A 15,774-nucleotide genomic window follows, 5' to 3' on the forward strand; every position below is an offset into this window, starting at 1 on the left:
TGGAGCCAGGGACTTTCTGTGCCAGATAGCAAAGGCCTTCAGCAAACTGGGTGGGGGGTGACAAGAAAGGAATGTTTTAGAACGGATGGAAGGTGTCAGGCAGAATAAAAACAGGGTGCTCCCCATTGCTCCTAGCCAGGCATCCTGCAGTGCCCTGGCACCTGCTGTTTACGGGTTTCTGCTCAGGACAGGACAGGACTTGGCCCTCTCATGCTGGCACCACCTCAGCCTGGCCACCGTGGCCCCTGGGATGGTTCTTGGGGTGCCCAGGGCTGGATGTCACCATGTTAACCCCTGCTGCCTCCAGCCACAGACTTGCTGGTGCTTAGTCGGGTGCCAGCTCCCTGATCCCTCCAGCCTGGCAGCCACTTGGCCAGCCCACCCTTTGCCTCGTCGGTGAGCAACAGCTAGGCCTGAGCCCCTCAGAAAACCTCCCGCTGTGGGGTGCTGCCCCCTTTCCAATGCTGCAGCCCCCATGGGACCAGGGCACACACCAGCGTGTCCAGGTCCGCTGCAGCCCCTTGCACAACACCCCGCCCTGAGCTCTGGTTCCAGAGAGCACACAGGAACGTTTAGTCCCAGCGAGGCCAGTGAGGAAGAACAGTGGCAACAGAAGGGTTCCACGTAAAACGAAAGCAACACACGCTGTCTGGAGCCTGCCCTAAACCCACCTGCCCAGGCTAGTCTGGCTACAGGAGGCGCCTCTCACCCGGATGCCGGCGGCGTTTTCAGCCAAGGTAGGCAGAGCTCCAGAGTGTACCCGCACTGCCCGCTTCTGCCCAGGTGCAGAACAAAGGCGGGTCTTTCTGCCTTCTACTTATACCCCAAAGTTCATCCTCTGTCCTCTGAGTCCAGATAGCCCCCTTCGCTTATTGTCAGACATGTTGATGCCCTCTTGATTTCACCAGTGCACAGACTGGGTGCTGGGTTCCCCTCCCCCCTGCACACAGACTGGGTGCCGAGTCCTCCCCCACATCCCATGCACAGACTGGGTGCTGGGTTCCCCTCCCCGCTGCACACAGACTGGGTGCTGAGTCCTCCCCCATGCCTCGTGCACAGACTGGGTGCTTGGTTCCCTTCCCCCCATGCACAGACTAGGTGCTGGGTTACCCTTCCCCCTGCACACAGACTGGGTGCTGAGTCCCCACCCCCACGCACAGATTGGGTGCTGGGTTCCCCTCCCCGCCATGCACAGATTGGGTGCTGGGTTCCCCTCCCACCTTGCACACAGACTGGGTGCTGAGTTCCCCCCTCTCCCATACACAGACCGGGTGCTGAGTTCCCGTCCCCCCGCCCCCACGCACAGACTGGGTGCTGAGTCATCCCCCCCCCCACGCACAGAATGGGTGCTGGGTTCCCCTCCCTCCACGCACAGACTGGGTGCTGAGTCTCTCCCCCCATGCACAGACTGGGTGCTGAGTCCCACCCCCCCATGCACAGACTGGGTGCTGGTTCCCCTCTGAGCATGTGCTAAGTGCTGGATTCCCCCTGCAAAGACACTGGATGCTGGGTCCCCCCCTGCCCATGCATAGATTGGACACCCCTCAATCCCAGCCTGCAGCCTCCAGCTGCCCCAGCTCTGGGGTCCTCACCATGTCTTGGATCCATTTGTAGTACGGAAGCTGCCGGGGGAGCCCCCCTCCCCAGTTATATTTAGTGGCTGTGTGCGGCCACATGCCTTGGCTACTTGTTGACAGTTTCCAATTACAGCTGCACCCGGAGGTTCGTGTCTTGAGGCCTTTGGCATCTGGAGTAAGCCACAGGCCGCATGCCGGAAACACAGCCAGGATGCAGGGTGCAAGGCCAGCCCCGCTCCTGTGCAGGATGTGGACCATGGGGCTCAGCCCCGATGCCCCACAGCCTCCGTAGGGGCTGACCCCACTGCCCATGCAGCCCCACCAAGGGGAGTCTCAGACTGTACCCAGCCTCACCCCATGCACCCTCACTGCAAGGTGCTTAGTCCCTGCCCTCCTGCCCCATACAGCCCCAGGTGTCAGTCCCTGCCCTCCTGCCCCATACAGCCCCGGGTGTCAGTCCTTGCCTTCCTGCCCCATACAGCCCCGGGTGTCAGTCCCTGCCCTCCTGCCCCATCCGGCCCCGGGTCTCAGTCCCTGCCCTCCTGTCCCATAGGCCCCGGGTCTCAGCCCCTGCCCGCCTGCCCCATACGGCCCCAGGTCTCAGTCCCTGCCCGCCTGCCCCATATGGCCCCAGGTCTCGGCCCCTGCCCTCCTGCCCCATACATTCCCATAGTGGGCAGCTGGCTCAGCTCAGAGAGTTCATGGCAGCTGAGGCCAATAACATCAGCCTGGGGCCTGTGGGATGAACGCAGTGGCTGAGGAGCGGGGATGGACCATGGGTCTGATCTGGGGCTTTGTGGGTCATGGGGGGCGGTGTCAGGCAGGTGGCCCCATTGCTCTGGTATGGTGAAGGAAGCTCCGAGCCGTTAATGTTAGGATTGTGCTTTTATTACCCCTCCTCATCTCCCACCTTCTTTGCAATCCCCTAGGCCAGGCTCCCAGCACCAGCCTCCAGCCATGGTCCCAGCTAAGCAATGTGTCCTGCAAGCCCTTGGTCCCTGCGTCCCCTTGGCCATGGCGGGTGCCTGTGCCTGGCCGCAGTGCCCATGGGGCTGGGGCTTAGCGGCAATGTCTGCTCCTCAGCAGAGTCCTGTCCACGCGGGCAGCGCCCGGCTCCTGGGGCTCCAGCCAGGGGCACTTGACGTGGGCCATGGCAATGCTGGCTGGGCTGCGCTGGATGGGGTCGGGGTGCAGCAGCCCTCGCAGCATCTCCCGGGCCTCGTAGGTGAAGCGCCCCCAGTGGGGTGGGCGCGGGCGGACGCGGGGGCTGCGATGCCAGCGCTGAAAGTCCCGGTAGTGCCGGTCGGCGGCCGTGTGCCAGGGGAAGAAGCCGGTCAGCACACAGAAGAGCAGCACGCCCAGCGCCCAGGCGTCCAGGCTGGGCTGGGCCAGCAGGCGGGCCGAGGGCCCCAGGCGGCACAGCTCGGGTGCCGTGTAGGGCAGGTTCTCAGGCAGGGCCTCGATGGCAGTGCCCTGTGGGCAGCTCAACCCGAAGTCGGTCAGCTTGACACGCCGGCATTCAGGGTCGAGCAGCAGCACGTTCTCAGGCTTGACATCGCGGTGAACCAGCCCCTTGGCCCCCATGAACTCCAGGGCGCTGGCGAGCTGCAGAGCACAGCGCTTGACCTGCAGCTCCGCGATCCCGAACCCCACCTAGGGAGAGAGGTTACACACAGTGCCCTGGAGGGGAAGAGCTCCGGGTCCTACTGCCCACATCCAGGCCAGCCAGCCCCTACCTTGGGGCGGATGGGATCCGGCCCCCTCAGTGCGGAAAGGCCCCCTGTGCCATTCCCCGTGCCTGCCCTGGGCTGGATCTGAGTTGGTGTCCCCTAGAGGGGACAAGCCCCATGTCCCAATCCCCATCCCTTGAGCCAGCTGGTGCCGGGTGGGAGCTGGCGCCCCCTAGAGGGGAAAGGCCCCACATTCCATTCCCTGCCCCCTGAGCCAGCCAGTCCTCATCCTGGGGCCGGATGGCAGCTGGCGCCCCCTAGAGGGGACAGGCCCCATGTCCCATTCCCTGCCCCCTGAGCCAGCCAGTCCTCATCCTGGGGCCGGATGGCAGCTGGCGCCCCCTAGAGGGGACAGGCCCCATGTCCCATTCCCTGCCCCCTGAGCCAGCCAGTCCTCATCCTGGGGCTGGATGGCAGGTGGCGCCCCCTAGAGGGGACAGGCCCCATGTTCCATGCCCATCCCCAATGTGGCTACGTCGGAGGCTCCGGCTCATAGTACCTGTGGCTGCAGCAGGGAGAAGAGGTCCCTGGCAGGGGCAAGCTCCTGCGCGAAGACATAGTGGTGCCTGGTCTGGAAGGCAATACCCAGGGCGCTGGCGATGCAGGGGTGGGCGGCCAGGCTCAGTGCGATGCAGTACTCGCTCAGGAAGTCCCGCAGCTCAGTGTCCCGCTTCTCAATGAACTTCAATGCCATCGGGCTGCCTGGGGGGGAGGGTGTCATAAGGTATATTTCCCAAATCTGAACCTTAGCGTCCAAAATTTGGGTACCTGCATGAAACTTCTAAGCTTAATTACCAGCTTAGATCTGATAGCCTGCCACCACCCAAAAATATAGTGTTTTGGGGCACTCTGATCTCCCCAACCTTCCCTGGGGACCCCAAGAACCCAAATCCCTTGGGTTCTTAAAACAAGGAGAAATAAACCATTCCCCCTTCTTTCCCCCTCCCAGACTTTCCCTCCCTGGGCTATCCTGAGAGATTACTGATCCAAACTCTTTAAATCACAATACAGAGAAGCATGTCCCTTCCCTTCCACAAAGAGGCAAACAGATTCAAGGAAAACAGAGAGAGATTCTACCTCTCCCCCCTCCCGTCTCCCCCCACCAGTCCTGGTGAGTTATCCCAATCCCCTGGGATAAAACAAGGGAAACAAGAGAAAAAAATCAATCAGGTTGTCTAAAAAGAAATCTTTTAATAAAAGAAAGGAAAAAGTAAAGAATTATCTCTGTAACTTCAAGATGTAAATATTACAGGGTCCTATAGTTTACAGACAAAGGAAGAAACCCTTCCTCCAGTACCAATACAAATCAAAATATTCCCAGCAACTACACATATAAAAGTTAACCAGCCAGATCCACATGTGCAAATAGAGTAAAACAAACAATTAAAAAGCCTAAATCGCCTGTTCTACTTACTATTTGAACAGAACTTTAGAGAGCCTGTAGTAATGTCTGGTCCCTCTCATACCCCCGAGAAAAGACACACACACAGAACAAAGGACCCACACCCAAACTTCCCTCCACACAGGGTTGAAAGTATCTTGTCTCCTGATTGGTCCTCTGGTCAGGTGTTTAGTTCCCTGTTTGTTAACCCTTTCCAGGTGAAAGAGACATTAACCCTTAGCTATCTGTTTATGACAGAGGGACATGGGGAGGGGTCAGGGCTATTGTCCCCTCCCATGCCAGATCATACCCCTCCCCCATGCTGGATTAGACCCTTCCCCTGCACTGGATCAGACCCACATATTCTCTGCCCCCCTGCATCTCGTGGATCAGCCCTCCCCCCACATTCTAGCTCAGCCCCCCCCGCCCCATGCTGCTCTGTGGGGACAAGGGCTGTCAGGCTGTAGGATCCCAGGGCCCAGCAGCTAGCTGGGGTGTGGAGTCTGGGGACAGAGGGATGCAGTGCTCCATGCCTGGCCCTGGACAGGGCTCTCCTTCCCCAGCTGGTGCCCATCAGTTGGTGGGTATGGTGCTGGTGCTGCTGGAGGAACAAGAGCAGTGGGGCTCTGTGGGAGGTGGGGCCACATGGACACAGACTGCCCCCCCACCCAGCCCTGATGGCCCAGGCCCTACCTTGCCGCTGGTGCACAGCCAGCAGTACGTGGCCATAGGAGCCGCTGCCCAGCTCTCTCAGGATGGTGTACGACTGGGTGACCTCCAGCCAGGGCAGGTTCTGCGCCGTCAGCTCCATCATCTCCTCCAGCTGCTGCTCCGCGCCCCATGGTGTGGGCAGGGTCATGGCTGCAGGATGGGGAGGGATGGGGTTGTCACCGCCAGGAGCAGTGTCCAGATGGCCGCCCGAGGATACGGACATCACCAGCCCAGCACTGAGACCTGGCCTGTGTCAGCACCTTTGCTTTGCTGTGCTGGCCTCAGGGCTGCCCACGTAGGGTGACCAGGTATCTGGTTTTCGACCGGAACACTTGGCCGAAGAGGGAACCTGGTGGCTCTGGTCAGCACCACTGACTGGGTCATTGACTGTCCAGTTGGCAGCAGGGCCTCAGAGGAGGGGCAGGGCATGGGGCAGGGCAAGGGTGTTCAGTTTTGTGCAAGTAGAAAGTTGGTAACCCTATGCCCATGCCATGCCCAGCTGGCTAAAGCACCCTGCTCCGTTTAGGGACGGCTGCGAATTCCAGCTGGGTGCCTGAGCCCCTGCACAGCAGACAAGCCTCCCCCAGGGCTCTGGCTCAGTTGGACGCTCTGGGCAGAGCTCACAGGATGGAGCAGGAGACTGGAGCCCAGGGGCTCAGTCTTGGGGGCGGTGAGGCCATGTGGCCTGCCCTGAAGAGAGAGTGAGACCCCTCGGGGGTTTGGCACTCAGGGTTCCTCCAAGAGATAATTTAAAAGCTGGGGCCTGCTTCTGTGGATCCATGACAGCTGCTTATACAGGGACCCCTCATCCAGTGCTGAGATGTGACTGCCTCTGGGGAGGGGCATGGGAGCTGTTTATACAGGGACCCCTTGCCTAGTGCTAAGCTGTAGCCACCTCTGTGGTGGGGTGCAGGTGCTGTTTCACACAAGGTTACATCCCATGGAATAACGGCCCCTCCCAAGCCCTTTGGGGCCTGACAGCAGCTTCTCTATCCCTCTCTGCATGGGCCTGGGGTGCCAAGTCATGGCTTCCTGTAGCTGCCCAGTTGTGGACCAAGGGGACATAGCCCCCGCACTGGGCTCTCCTTCCAGCCTGTGGAGGCTGGGCAGACTCCAGGTCCCACTGATGCTCTGCCTCTGGGGAAGAGCAGCTCCCTTGCTTTAGTGATACCTCTTCCTGCCCCACTGAGCCTGAACTGCCTCAGGCACCTCTACAACCCTGGGCTCCAGGGCCAAATTCATACCGGCAGCAAACCTTATATAACTTGCAAGTGAAGCCAAGGCCTTAATCAGAGGCATCCCAGGAGTCCTGGCTTCCAGCCCTCCTGCTCTAAACACTAGACCCCACTCCACTCCCAGAGTTGGGGATAGAACCCAGGAGTCCTGGCTCCTACCTGGACTTGCTCAGGTGAGGAAGTGGCCCTGGTGTCAGTGCCCCCCCCCCCCAGCAATATGTGCAGTGAATGTGGGACCAGAAGCCATGGATGTCCCTTGGCATCTTCAGGCTGGGAGCTGCCAGCAGCAAGAGAGGGGCAGCATCGAGATGCAAAACCACCCAGATGAATCAATGGAGCCCATGGGCTGGGGGGTGCCAGGCTGCAGAGGGGCCAGATGGAGAGGGAACCCACTTACCTGCCTCCGGGAGCCGGAACCCCACAGTATACACAGGAAAGCCGCTGATTCCAGCCCTCTACCTTCCTGTCTGTCTGTCTGCTGGCCTGGGATGAGCCTTTTATCCTGTCCACCCTAAGCTGAAAAGGGTCCCGTGGGTGGCTGGCAGGTCCCAGCTGGCAGTGCGAGCCAGGGGTCAGGTGCGGTCAGTGCTGGGGTCTGCCACTTGCTGGGCCGGGATTAGCAGGCACTTATCTGGGTTATTTTTACCAGCTGGCACTGGATACTCCAGCCATCCAGCCCCCACTTTCATTTACTGCTCCCCTCCCCCTGGCCCCCCAGTACCATCTGTTCAGAATTAGCTTGTCCCAGATGTTCCTGGAAAGTCAGCTCCTGATGGCAGGGGAGCCCCCCACCCTGGAACCCCACTGGGGAGCTGGGTAAGGGGGAGCAGGGCAGAGACCCTGCTGGAGTCAAGCTCCAGGGAACACCTTACCCCCAACAGAGCCCAGAGCACTTTCTGCCACTGTATACAGGGATCCCTTGCCTGGCACTGAGATACAGCCACCTCTGGGGTGGGGCATGGGAGCTCTTTATATAGGGACCTTTCACCCAGCACTGAGATGCACCCCCTCTGGGGTGTGGCATGGGAGCTGTTTATATAGGGACTGCTTGTCCAGCACTGAAATTCAGCCACCTCTGCGGTGGGTGTGGGAGTGGTGGACTAGCATCCGGACAGGCTACACGGGCATAGGGAGGTGAAGATGGGGACATTTCTGAAGAAGGAAGGTAGCTGGGATTGTCAAGGATGTGAGGTTCATGCCGAGAAATCAGAGAATGTGTCCCCCCCATCCTGCACTGTGGGGACCCCACAAACAGTCTGGGCCTGTGGTGTTACTTTTTGGTAAGACAGATATGAGGCCACATGGGGGCACTGGGGGTAAGCACTGACTGCTGGGAATTGCCCCTGGCCAGCTCCCGATCCCAACACTGGGTTGCCCTGGTAGGATCTACCAAGGGGGCTGGGAGCCAGGACTCCTGGGTTCTATCCCCGGCCCTGCTGGTACAAGCTGCCACCCCTTTACCCTCCCCATGCCCCCTGCAGCTCCTGCCCTGCCTGCCAGGCATGCTTCCTGCTGGAGACTCTGGCTTGTGGGGGGCAGCGTGGGGGGCCTTGCCAGTCTGGGGAACTGCAGAGGTTGGGGTTGGCAGGGGAAGCTCTGGGACTCTCATGAGCAACTGAGCCCTCCCCCCACCAGGGTGAAGTCCTGGAGGGCTGCTCCCACCTCCCTTGGTTGTTTGCCTGAGTCTCTGGGTGCGGGGAGGGCAAGGGAGGCCTGGGGGCAGAGCAGGGACGGCTCAGGTGGGCAACAGAAACTTCCTGTTCCCAGAACCACAGCAACATGGCCACAACAAAGACCTATTCTGGGATCCCCTCAGGGGGCTCTGTGCTTGTGCCATGGCAACAGCCCCAGATACAGCACATGGCATCTGCTCCGGGCGGGTGGTGGCTGGGACAGCATGTGACTCCCCCATCACCAGCCCCCCACCTTTTGAGTCATACACAACCTCCGCAGCACGGGGCCTTCCCTCTGGGATAGGATGGCTCGGGGACACCATACCCGGTGGTAACAAGGCCAGACTGGGCCGCACTTCGCAGGCACCAGATGCCAACGAACAGGGGGCTCCAGACCTGGTGAGGCATGGCCACACCCTCCCCCCCCACCAGCTCCCAGGCATGACAACCAGGGCCATGCTCCAGCTCTCTGCCCAAGGGCCAGACCCCACGGACACCAAACCACCTTGGGGTAGTGCAAGGACTTTATACAGGGACCCCTTCCCTTGTGCTGAGATGCAGCCACCTCTGGGCTGGGGCAGCTGTGCATAAAGGGACCCCTCATCTGGTGCTGAGATGCTGCTCTATGTGGGCTGTGGAGGTTTGTCCAGACCCCACGTTTCACTCCCAGACTCCAGGGGAAAACACCCTCCACAACAGTCAGAGTCCTTAATGTTAGTTTTTCAACACTAGCCATCAGGTCCAAGAGCAGCAGCCCGGGCCAGCAGTGACAAAGGTGGGAATTGTCTGTAGCATTTCATGAACTGTCTGCGTGACTCTATACTGATCTCCTTGGACAGTATTCAAGACAGAGAGCCGCCAGGAGGACTGGCTGGGCTGGTTTGGGCCCTGCGAAGGCAGAGCCGGGCTGGCATGGTGCCAGGGAAGGCGGAGCTGGGCTGGCGCGGTGGGCAGGGAAGGCAGAGGCAGGTTGGCATGGGCCCTGCGAAGGCAGAGGTGGGCTGGCTGGGCTGGCGTGGTGCCAGGGAAGGCAGAGCTGGGATGGCTGGGCTGGTGCGGCGCCAGGGAAGGCAGAGGCGGGTTGGCATGGCGCCAGGGAAGGCAGAGCTGGGCTGGTGTGGTGCCAGAGAAGGCAGAGCCGGGCTGGCGTGGTGCCAGGGAAGGCAGAGGTGGGTTGGCGTGGTGCCAGGGAAGGCAAAGCTGGGTTGGCGTGGCACCAGGGAAGGCAGAGCTGGGCTGGCTGGGCTGGCACGGCATCAGGGAAGGCAGAACTGGGTTGGCGTGGTGCCAGGGAAGGCAGAGCTGGGTTGGCGTGGTGCCAGAGAAGGCAAAGCTGGGTTGGCGTGGCGCCAGGGAAGACAAAGCCGGGTTGGCGCGGCGCCAGGGAAGGCAGCGCTGGGCTGGCTGGGCTGGCACGGCGTCAGGGAAGGCAGAACTGGGTTGGCGTGGTGCCTGGGAAGGCAGAGGCAGGTTGGCTGGGCTGGCATGGTGCCAGGGAAGGCAGAGCCGGGTTGGCATGGCACCAGGGAAGGCAGAGCTGGGCTGGCTGAGTGTCCTGAGCAGAATCTCAAAAAAGGAGAAAAAGTTCCTGTTTGTTTCATGCTCGTAGACCCATAGCAAAATAGCCAAAGGGGGAGGGGAGAAGAGCGCGTAACAGGGAAAGTGCTCGGGTGGGACGCAGTTCAGTTCCCAGCTCTCTCCCAGATTTGTGGATGAGATCTAGGGCAGGTCTCTGTTGGACAAAGGACAGGCCCCTGCTCCTCACAATAATCTGTGTTCATGGAAGAGAAGGGCTGATTCCCTCCTTGTGAATCTCAGCAGCTCCCTGGGAAGTAGCCAGTGCTCTTCTCTGAGGATCTTCTCCTGGGCCTCACAACACTGCTCTGACCAAGGGCGGCCCAATGCGCTCTCGGGTAGCAGGACACAATGGAAACGTGCATCATCCAGTCCCTCATTTCCAGGCCTCCCCAGGGTTAAAGTAAAATTCCTGCTGCCCCTCCCCATTATGCTCACCTCCAAGATGTGCTGGAGTTTGGGCTGAGGGTTGCTGTCAGCAGGCTCTCCAGCATGGCATCCATGGACCTTCGTGCTCCTGGGACAGAGGATTAGGCTGATGATCTACCTGCCTATGCCCATGCTTTATACTCCATGCAGGGAAGCGCACGGGAACTGCGATTCCTGTTCCGGATCTAATGGCAGCTTCAGGAGACTGTGTATGAGACTTGCAGTTGGGAGGTCAGATTGGCCCTGCTATGGGCGTGGGCATTTGAGGAATAGGGCAGAGGCCCATAAGAGGCAAGGAGTGTTGTACCAACAAAACAAAAACCAACACGATCTTTTAAAAGGGGATGAGGCAAAGTGCCACGTTTACTGTGAATACAAAAAGAAGCAAAGTAAACAAGTAATCATAAATATCCTCTCTATGTGCTCACACAAAACACCAAAAGAAGCAAAGCAAGTAGACATTCATATTTACTACATTCCATTCACTCACACACACAAGTTCTGCAAAGTTGTTATAGTTACCAGCCTAGAGGTTGCTCGTGCCAAGTTACTGGCCAGCTAACCTGGGCCCGAGGGCGGAGCCGAGCCTTTGTCAGAGAAGCATCCGATGCTCCTGGAGGGTGGTTGCGGAACCAGACTCAAAGTCCTTAGTCTTTCAGGGTCTATTTTTATAGGAGTTTATTTCTATGCCAGTCTATGGAGGTGGTTTCATCATGCTGAATGGCACATCCATGATGGCTCCGTGATGGCTGCCAGATGTTATCTTGTTCTTTGATTCTCTCATCCTTGGGGCTGTTGGGTGGATTCCAGTCTGCCCTTCAAGGGTCATCCGGTTATCGCCACTTAGCGCATTCTTCAGCCAATCGATACTGAACTTGTAACTCTTAGGGGGGTACTCCTAACCATTCATCTTCTATTCACACACAACATCCATTCCTGAGCTTTATTTCAACATATATCTCTTTTGACTTTAACCACTCTTAGGGTGTAATGAAACTGCTTAACTCCCTGACCGTATAGCATACATAACAAGCAAGATAAAGAACACGAGAAGGGTGGGAGTATCTGTGTGCTGTTCCGAGGAACAGTTGTACCTGCAAGGTCTTATCGTTTCTGAGATCAGACTCTCTGTCCCAGGATGTGCTGACACAATTAGCAGTTTGGCCTTGTAAACGGCTCACAGGGAGAAGAAGAAAAAGGCCTTCTAATTAACACTACTTTGGGATATCTAAATTGGGGGGGGGGGTTACATTCAGTCTATCTACTGTACATCTCCTTATGGCATTAATGCAGAAATCTTTTGGTATAGCCCAACATCATTCCCCGTTTGACACTATGATTTGCAATCGGCAGTGTCACTTTTTATGCAGTCTATTTAGGAGAAGATACTGGGAGGCAATATGAGTTTGTGACTCCAATTTAGCATACGTTCTTTTCATGCAGCAACACATCCCACACATTGCAATTAAACAAATACAATTCAATACCAAAACAACTAGCAAGGGATGCAGCATTACCGATAGCATGCCAGCGGTGGTTGGGAACCATCCAGAAAAGAAGTCATACCAATGGTACGTTGCTATTTGTTTTTCTGCGGTTGCAATTCTTAACATGTCCCCATTTGCATGTATGGTTTGAATAGTTCGATTTCCCATCTGGTCGTTTGTTTGTTCTAAGAACTGTATTACTGCCTTGCTTTTTATTAAACTGTCTGTGAGTTCCTGCCATTTGACCCCAAGATTAACAGAAAACTCAGTCAGCTCGGCGTTCAAGGTTGAGGTAAGTAATATGTGTGGTTTCTAGTAAACACGGCACTTATATTACACCTACATTCATCTACTGGGGGACTACTAATGCTTCCATCTTCCCAGAATACTTCCTCCCACAAGTTAATGCATGCACGTTGTCCATTCTACAATACTTTGGTGTCATTGTCCATTTCATCCCACATACATGATCCTAACGAAGCATCTTTACTACAGGGCTCTGGGGCAACAGGTAAGATTAGGCACACCCACTTTTGAGGGGTCCATTCGGTACACCCTCTATTGTCCAATAACTTTCCTTCCTCCCCAGCCCACTGACTCAAGGTCTGGGGCAACCCGAACGAGCCCATGTGCAATATGGGGAGTGGGCTAACCTTCCATACCTTTGCCTCCAGGCAGGACCGGCGCTAGGGTTTTGAGCGCCCTAGGCGGATGGCAATTTCGCCGCCCCGCGCGCTGGTCCTGCGGCTCCGGTGGAGTTGCCGCAGTGGTGCCTGCGGAGGGTCCAGTGTCCCTGCGGGCAGTCCACCGGAGCCGTGCGAGCAGCCGACCGCCTGCAGGTATGACTGCGGCAACTCCATCCGAGCTGTGGACCAGCGGACCCCCCACAGGCATCACTGCGGCACCTCCATGGGAGCTGCCTGCCGCCCCCTCCAGCGGTCCCCTGACCCAGGGGACACCCTGGGCTGCCGGCTGCCGCGTTGGCGCCCTGACCCGGGGGACACCCTGGGCTGCCGGCTCCCACCGGCAGCTCAGACTCCCTCTCTGTCCTAGCAGCAGAGCTGCTCAACCATTAAAATAAAAAAATTTGAGGGCGCTTTTTGGCGCCCCCAAATCTTGGCGCCCTAGGCAACCACCTAGTCCGCCTAAATGGTTGCACCGGCCCTGCCTCCAGGGCTCGCTGGTGTGCAATTTTAACAATAATTTCTCCACTCAATAGGTCTGGTCTCACCATACTGGAGACATACTGCATCCATTCATATTGATAGGTAGCAAACAATGATTTTTTTTCTTTGTTTTAACAGATGCATTAAAACCTTTGTGACAGGGTACCCCATAAGGCTTTATGGGGGGGTGCTTATAAATGTATGTATGATATAACTGGAATAGGGTTTTACTACATATGCCATGTAACACATCTATGTAAAGGGTTTGGTCTACTATATTTGTACACATATATCATTTTGTACTTGAGGTTAAGAATATTGGTTGTATATTTGCTTGGTTCCTAAGTCAGTTTTGTGAGGTATTTGGTCAGCTTCTTTAGGAAGGAATTTGCAAGTACCCGATCAGGAAGCACTTGGGGAATAATGCATCTTGGAATGTTCCAATCCATATAAGAAGTTTTCCTGGAGACATACAAGACACCATATGGACAATGGCCACCGCCTGTAAAGATTGTGAGTCATGCATGGACATGTGACTTGCCCAGGTGACTCCAGAACTCCATCTTGGAGCTGGACTTTGCATAGGAGAGAGGAGGGGAGTCTCCGCCCACAAGAGAAAGTCTGTTTAAACCCATGGGAGACCCCTCCATTGGGTCTTCAGCTGGCTAAAGAGGGAGCCTCTCCACCTCCCAGGATACTTGGAAGAAACTGAAACAAAGGGGTGTGAGTGATTGCTGGACTCAGGCTAAGAGGAGATTAGTCTGTAAAAGAGAACATTCTGGAACTGGTGAGGATCTTATCTGTATTCAGTTTGATTAGACGTAGATTTGCGCATTTTATTTTATTTTGCTTGGTGACTTACTTTGTTCTGTCTGTTACTACTTGGAACCACTTAAATCCTACTGTCCAGGAAGCGTATTTATAAATCACCTTTTTACTTATTAATCTAACTCAGAGTATGTGCAATACCTGCGGAGCAAACACTGTGCATACCTCTCTATTCAAGTGTTATAGAGGTCGGAACCAATTATGAGTTCTTCCTGCCTATAAGCATTTATGCAGGGTGAAAAGATTTTTTGGGTTTAGACGCCTATTGCGAGTCGGCATTGAGCGTTAAGGACAAACACTTTCTGTGAGCCTGTTTCAGGTAACGCTGCAGCTTTGTGAGACATATTCAGACCTGGGTCTGGGCCTGGGCAGACAGGAGGGTCTGGTCAGCTCAGCCAAGAGCAGAAGGTATTTGCGGAAAAGGTCGCTGAAGGAACGTAAGCGCAGGGAAACAAGCGAGCCGACTGTATACATAAGGTTGCTCCCCACTCTGAACTTAGGGTAGCAGAGTGCGGGACCGCATTGACACTTCTAAGCTTAATTACATATAGTTTGGTATAGCTTGCCGACCGTTGCAGAAAATTTTCAGTAGAAATGTCTGACTGTGAGGAGATCACTTTCCTTTTCGCCCCCAGCAAGAACCTTCCGTCCTTCCCCTGGAGGCGCTAGGAGCAGGAGACACCTCACTTCACAAGTTCAGTTGAGTGGAAAATGACAGTATAAGCCGCAATCCCTTGGCATCTTACAACAAGAGAAATTAACCCACTTCCCCAGCCCAGTACATGGTGTGCATTAAAATCTGAAGTTCAACGCGGAGCTGCTCCGCAACCTTGGAATGTGCCGGACTGGTGTGATTTGGATTGGTTTGAATCCAGATTATCCTGAATCCCCTTGGATCTAAAACAAGGCGATAAAAAATTCAATCAGTCGTATTAAAAAAGGTTCTCATCATACTTAAAGAAAGAAAGAAAAAGGAAAAAACCCTCTGGAGTAATTAGGTCATTACCAGCTACTCTCACAGACAACAGGATTCAAAACACAGAGGTATGTTCCCCATGGCACCAATTTCAGGTTTACACAAAAAATAACCAATTTGATTTCAGCTCCGTGACGCTGAACTTTGCTCTATGAGTCACGAGTGGTTAGCAAAGAAAATTAACAGTAAACCATTGCTATTTCCGGCTTCTAAAAGCTTACACACAGCTAGTAAGAGGCGGTTCCATTGATCTTTTCACTCCGGCTGAAACTGAAACTCTAAACAAAGGAAAAACTTCCCTCCTTCCTTTTGAAACATCTTGTTCCCCCATTGGTTCCTCTGGTCAGGTATTAGCTAGGCTAGGTGAACTTTTTAACTCTTTACAGGTAAAAGAGGCATTAACCCTTAACCACCTGTTTATGACAAGAGGTATTCGGGAGGGACAATTTGTGCGTCCTCATCCAGGCTGTCAATATTGGGAGTGAAAAAGGCGTACACTTGGGCTCTACCTTCGAAACATTTAATTGTGTCCAATCCATAGCAATTTTTACTTCTACCAGAATGAGGTTTACAAAACTTTTACTGGGGTAGTCTGGATTTTGAACAATGCAGGTTTTGTCTCGGGCAGTATACGACAATTACTGTCACAAGGGTCCCTGTTTTCACGAATCGCTCCCATATGTATAAGAACGAGGGGTAATCTGAGATCATGGTGGTGTCCCCCACATACCCTTCTATTCGTACGCCTACCATCCAATGCTTTTCTTGTTTTTCAGGGACAGAAACATTTACTTGTAACCTTAACTCTCCCTCCCTGACATATACCTGAGTTTCCCCTAAAGGTGACAGTGTGAGATTAGTACTTAAATCAACTCACCTTAGGTGAATGTTTGGGTCTTGCAGCTGGGTCCATGATGTGCTGTCTGTTTCTGAGTTATTGTGTATCAGTAAAGTGGTGAGGATTGTTCTACCTTATCCCAGATATCCTGGAGCATGGCTGTCATTG

The 15,774-nt window shown here is 55.5% G+C and overlaps 2 protein-coding genes across 3 annotated transcripts in view; both read right to left on the reverse strand.

Moving 5' to 3' along the window:
• Positions 1-15,774, reverse strand: part of LOC116835240 (scavenger receptor cysteine-rich domain-containing protein DMBT1-like) — a 633,172-nt gene that overhangs the window by 87,176 nt on the left and 530,222 nt on the right. The gene's annotated exons all lie outside the window — the stretch shown is intronic.
• On the reverse strand, positions 2,448-7,131 carry LOC116835292 (serine/threonine-protein kinase SBK2-like). 2 transcript variants are annotated; one of them, XM_032798020.2, is made up of 4 exons: positions 7,032-7,131; positions 5,382-5,549; positions 3,807-4,009; positions 2,448-3,230 (listed from the first exon to the last, which is right to left on the reverse strand). In XM_032798020.2, exons 2-4 carry the CDS (start codon positions 5,545-5,547, stop codon positions 2,637-2,639), a joined length of 963 nt encoding a protein of 320 aa, XP_032653911.1. In that variant the 5' UTR covers positions 5,548-5,549; positions 7,032-7,131; the 3' UTR covers positions 2,448-2,636. The 2 variants fall into 2 exon arrangements, with proteins under 2 accessions (XP_032653911.1, XP_074927547.1); XM_075071446.1 differs by lacking the exon at positions 7,032-7,131 and having other exon boundaries at positions 5,382-6,991.

The sequence above is a fragment of the Chelonoidis abingdonii genome, chromosome 11 (genome assembly GCF_003597395.2).
Source record: "Chelonoidis abingdonii isolate Lonesome George chromosome 11, CheloAbing_2.0, whole genome shotgun sequence".
Lineage (NCBI taxonomy): Eukaryota > Metazoa > Chordata > Testudines > Testudinidae > Chelonoidis > Chelonoidis abingdonii.

Excerpts from the sequence above, each read along its gene's own strand:
- LOC116835292 (XM_075071446.1), bottom strand. The coding sequence starts at position 5,622 with ATGTCCGTATCCTCGGGCGGCCATCTGGACACTGCTCCTGGCGGTGAC. Across the intron at positions 4,010-5,381 it reads GGCTGTGCACCAGCGGCAAG|GCAGCCCGATGGCATTGAAG; the intron begins GTAGGGCCTGGG and ends CCTCCCCCCCAG. Across the intron at positions 3,231-3,806 it reads TCTCCCTGCTGCAGCCACAG|GTGGGGTTCGGGATCGCGGA; the intron begins GTACTATGAGCC and ends CTCTCTCCCTAG.